The sequence below is a fragment of the Pygoscelis adeliae genome, unplaced genomic scaffold (genome assembly GCF_000699105.1).
Source record: "Pygoscelis adeliae isolate BGI_AS28 unplaced genomic scaffold, ASM69910v1 Scaffold197, whole genome shotgun sequence".
Taxonomy (NCBI): Eukaryota; Metazoa; Chordata; class Aves; order Sphenisciformes; family Spheniscidae; genus Pygoscelis; species Pygoscelis adeliae.
The window spans coordinates 2,475,143-2,480,509 of NW_008825105.1; the positions used below are offsets into that span (position 1 = coordinate 2,475,143).

Sequence of the window (5,367 nt, forward strand, 5' to 3'; positions counted from 1 at the left end):
GGAAAGAGTTGTTTTTCCAGACCTTTAGAGACCATCCGTGGAAAGATTAGGTCCTTTGGCAGCGCTCCCAGCTGGGTAAACCCCCCAACTGCTTGTACCTGCCTCCACACTTCGGTAGCTTGTCTGAAGGGTGCTGAGATGAACCAAGTCAGGGAACTGACCATGAGTTTAAAAAAAAAAAAAAAAGGGGGGGGGACACACACACAACACAATGACGACACAGGACAGGACACAACGAGTGAGAAGAGAAAGGCAGGAAAAACAGCTACAGCCTTTGGTCAGGCAATAAATGAATCCGAAACGAAAGGGTGTCATCCGAAACCAGGACAAAGGGATTTCAGAGAAGTGTTATGCAGAGGAGAAGAGACAGCGGCCACCGCTGTTGGGTCCTTCTCAACAAACCTAGGGGTGGAGTGCACTCTCTCCTCTTTCCGTATTCATCACTTTCCCTGAGTTGCAGCAGAACAAAACTGACTCAGTTCTTCAGTTTCACAACAGCTCACAGAGCTTCCAGTAAATTAAGTGAAAATTTAACAATTCTCATTCTTCAGTAGTTTGGGAAAGTACAAGAGACCATGGAATTGCTTGTAAAATCGTTTATGAAAGCTGCCTTTATGAAAAGGCTAGAAAACACTTTTTAAGGTGAAAGCGAGGTTTTGCAGAGGTTTATACTCTTGCTCTTGGAGAAAGCTAGCTACAAGCACAGGGGAGAGGGACAGGGGAAGCACAAGCAAGAGAACTATTTCTAAACTGGCCTATATCCTACTGGAGATGTGGTAATGTGTTAGCAACAGACAGGGAGAACTTTATTTGGTTTCAACCACAACCCTTTTATGTAGCTGAAGGGAACAGGGTCAAGCCAAGCCCTTGGAACAGAGATTCTGAGGCTATATTCCATGGAAAGTACGACGGTCATATGATGCTGGGCTCCCTTTATGTCCCAACAGTGACGTACTCCAAGTGTTTTTAGCTATTATTATTTTATATTGAAGCAAACGCACAAAGGATGGCCCAGGAACACTGTGTGACCATCAACGTAGTCTACAGTTCAAATTTGAGAACCGCTGTATTACGTCGTAGCCTGGTTTAAAACTGAACCCAGGAGAAGCAAGAAGAAAAAGGTTAGTTTGCATTCAAATTGCTTTCCCCAACGGAGGCTGTTGTGGGGCTACATAAACGTAGCTTTTGGTGACGGTATTGGCTTGGCGCGCTCGTGGAGCTGCAGAGCCAGGGCGCTTACCAGACGCTGTGTGAAAGTTCTGTTTTCTCATCTCAATTTAGACTTCATTCACAATTAAGAAAAGACGACCAATCCTGGATCCTATTCTTTCCGAAGCATTTCCTCCAAAAAGTCTTTAAAAATACCAGTTGTTAACGAGCAGCTTGTCCTTTCACCGGATACAATGCAGGCATGCTTAAACCTGTAGCCACACCAGCGCGGGACTTAAAGCCAAACGGTTCCTTTCTATTTCTGTTAAAATATAACACAGAGATGCTGCCATTGAGCAGGCTTCCATCTGCTCCATACTAGTAAGACGTTAGTGAAATTTTCTGGAACATTTCCTCATTGAAACAGCTGGTCTACACAAAAAAAATACTTGTGTTATTTAAAAATAACACCATAATAGCAATATTGAGAGGCACTGACATCACAAGCAATAAAACGAGTGATTTCAGAGATAACACAAGACTCGGGATCTCTTGATCTGCACACTCTCCTTCCCCGCTTTTGCAGAAGCAGCAAATATCAAGGGAGTTTGCTCCATGTGAAAAGATGAAAATAGCAGAGTCCTGGCGTTCGGCTGCCGAAAGGTCCTTTGAAGTCTGTTCCCACTCTCTTTGAATTAATCCTGTTGATTCCCCTGTTCTCCCTCCTGCCCAAAAAGACATCACTCTGCGGTGGCTTACTGTTTATGAAACAACACAGATCGAGATTTCTTCCACACAGCCCAATTAAGAAATGTATTTTTTGCTCCATTTGAGATTCATGTTTAAATGAATTCTCCCTGTGCTGCTTTGTAAAGGAATATGTAACAAAGACGTCTTTTCAGCCAACGTTTGGTCTTCCAAAAGCGTTCCAGAGCTTCTTTCATGTCCAAAAGTAGTAGCTTCCAAAAGCAATACAGAGAAAATGTGCAACCTCGAGCAGCGTAAGGAAAAAATAAATAACTTAAAAACTAAAAAAGAAACAAAGTAAGTATTATTATGTTAAGACTCTTTATTTGCAAATTTAATGCCTAACCAAAGACATGCTGTTTTAGCAATCTCCATTGATTGCTAAGATTTTAAAGAAAACCAAATCAATGAACCGGAGAGTTAGGGGGTAAACACCTAAAAGGAAAAAAAAATAGCCCCCTCTGTAAGTGTAAACAGAATTTTTCTTATTTCTGCTTGTTCATTGACAAAATTGTTTAATTCAGGAACTAATTAGGGGTTCAGAAAGGGAGAAAACTTGAGATTTTTTAAATTCATAGCAGGAAATGAAGAAGAAACGCAAGAGCTAAGATCTACCATTTCTGCGCTTAAAAGAAACAGTAACCAGAAACAACCAGTCCTAGGAAAAAAAACAAACAACTTTAACACAGCAAGTTTAAATTATTTATCAAAACATGCTTTTCTTTCCCCTTTTCAAACAGTAAGCTTTTAATAGATCTTTAACTAACATACCTTGCTTGTGTCTCTCCCCCACCCTGGAGAGGCGTTTTAAATAGATCTCAATTTCCATTTAAATAGCAGTAATCAATAATAAAATATGTCAGTAGCGCAAAAAAAATAAGTATTATTCTCCAAGAGAGAAAGAAAACCAAGAAATCTTTCACAGACATGTTAAACTATATAATTTAATGTGTACAGGTAACACCTTTCTTGTAATCAAAAAAGTGCAAGTAGCAGTAAGATTAGACAAGTAGACCTCTCTCAAAGTTTAAATCAACGCCAACAAATGAGAATTAACATAATAGTCAGAAAGAGAAATTAATAAAAATCAAGGTTTCCTGCTCGCCGATTTCAATAATCGGTACAAGCATAATGTAAATGGCTTCCAGGCCTTCTGACTTAGACCAAGAGCGGTATCTGCGGATGGAGCCCGTTCTGGTGTGTACGTGTTTAGTATGGTGCGACTTGATGATAACTTTCCTAAATGCTTTTGTTGAAAAAGTCCACTTCATGACCGGCTACTGCAGCAGGCATGTAACAGATGAGAACACAGGATGCAGGCTCACCTCTGCGTTAAATACATAGATACCGTAAATAAATATGGTGTTTGAAAGCCTATGTGACATCCTCAGGAGGCCAACTGAAAATAAAACAAAACTGTAATTCACTGCTTCACTATTTCTGCAGCTCACTTACAAAAAAAGCTTACGCACATGCACGTACTTGAGGAAATCAATCTACATCCCATGCTGCATCATTTACAAAGCAATTCCTGCTCCTTAACGTGTCACAGAACAGTTCAACACCCCACCTGATTTTACTGGGGAGATCAGAGACAAGGCCAAACACTAACAGTGACCAAAGCTCAAGTGAGAAAACGATGCTCACGCGAGAACCTCTATTGCCCTGATACACACAAAGTTTTCCAGAGCTTCGCTTGCAGCCTTCGTAACAGACCCATGGAAGTGACAAGGCACAAGTAGCACGGGGAGACAGCTACCTCAACTCCTGCCTTTGAAACTGGAAACAGATTTTTCTACTCTAGGTCTTACCTAGAAACTAAAGCCCAAAATTGTACCAGTTTAAATTAAATGAGATTTTTCAATCCACTGAAAGTTGTTGCAAACCAGAGCACAGACACAACTTTGACATAAAAATGGCTTTAAAGCTCAACTTTAAACAAACCTAACCAGCTTAACCTACACTGAAAGAAATTTGTCACAAGTTAGCACACCTCTAGAACGAGTCTACTTTTCTTTCTCCAACCATCTCGGGTCAGTATTGTGAAACTGCCATGTTAACAAACCTTTGTGTCACCAACACCGCAAGAGCGCTGGACACCAGTTCCCAGTGGCCAGAAGACGTAACAGACCACCGCCGTGAGGTGAGCCGGAGCCTGTATGACACTGCAAATTGAGGCGTTGTAAAATAAAAACTAACAGCCACTCAAAAGCTGATTGCATCAGGTAGCTGTTAAAACTACATTTCTGTCTTCAACCATTCTGTAATCAAACATGGTCAAGCATCTAACTCGAGAAGAATTGCCACACTTGCCTCACAAATTGTGAAAAATCGCATCAGGAAACTCGGATGCCTTCAACCACCCATGCTGATTAGCCCCAGTATCGTTACACAATACGATTACGTTCTTCTTCATGGTTAGCTCGAAGTATCATAAATTTCCTGAAAGTCAGCGGGAAGGACCAGCTACGATGAACGCTGCACCAAAACATACTGCTTTCATTTCAGACCATTCATGCTTGAAATGTTGACACTCTTCACCATGACAGCACAGCTACAAAGGGTTTGTCAAGCCTCCTTCACCATGTTAAATAATAACTGAACGGTATGCTAATTTACCTTCCTCCAGTGAACTGTCTGCATTCCCTTCCGATTTCCTGTAGCTACAAATATGATAATCAGGAGAACAAAGACTTTAGCACAGCCACTCAGGAACCAGTAAATGAAGTATGCCTGACTCCAGAAGAAGCAAAGACAAGACCTGCAGCCTAGCTTGTCCCGAGTGCCCCAAGCCCACGTTAGGAAGATATTAAAGAAGAATAGTGAAAAATTGTGCATCTGAGTAAAGTTTCTCTTTTTAACTTCACGGGCAATACAACCACTTAGCAACACGGCCGCTCTTAAACTAACTGATCTACCTTTAATTCCCACTTCCTCCCAAGCCTCTCTGGACAGCAACTTCTGGCACTCCATCAGTCCCCTTTTATCCCGGTTTCTTTTTATAAGTCCAAGGTCAGGTCTCCTCTCCCATCTCATGTGATGTGCTGGACTGAAGCTCTGCCAGCGTGGTCGGTCCACTCAACTGCCAAATCCCATCCCGTGCCACAACACTCCTTACCAGGCTGTTCCACCACCCCACGAGCATTTCATTCGGGGCATTTTTCTCACGTTTAGCGGAGAGAAATAAAGACGGGGAAGAAACACCAACTTTCCCAGCGACGCTTAATTGCGCCTAGAAAAAAAAAATCCCCCCTGCAACCGAGTCACACCCGGGCGGCTCCGGGGGCGCAGGGTGCTGCACGGGGGTCCCCGGCGGGACCCGGCTTCGCCCCCGCCCCTGCCCCCGGGAGGGGGGGACGCGCCCCCGGCCCTCACCTCCTCCTCGCTCTCGCTGCGGAAGCACAGGCAGGCCGCCCGCTTCTTGTAGCCGTCCCCGTCGTAGGTGCGCGTCTGGTTGGACTTGAGCTTCAT

The 5,367-nt window shown here is 43.1% G+C and overlaps 1 protein-coding gene across 3 annotated transcripts in view; it reads right to left on the reverse strand.

Moving 5' to 3' along the window:
- Positions 1–5,367, reverse strand: part of NUDT3 (nudix (nucleoside diphosphate linked moiety X)-type motif 3) — a 31,566-nt gene extending 26,199 nt beyond the window's left edge. For 2 of the 3 annotated variants that reach the window (XR_663762.1, XM_009327410.1), the window contains exon 1: positions 5,272–5,367. Coding sequence is in view for 2 of the 3 variants with exons in the window: in XM_009327410.1 (XP_009325685.1) it covers positions 5,272–5,367 (96 nt within the window). In the remaining variant the exon portion in view is untranslated. Of the gene's footprint in view, positions 1–5,014; positions 5,118–5,271 lie in introns of those variants that run through there. The other variant, XM_009327411.1, reaches the window with a different exon arrangement.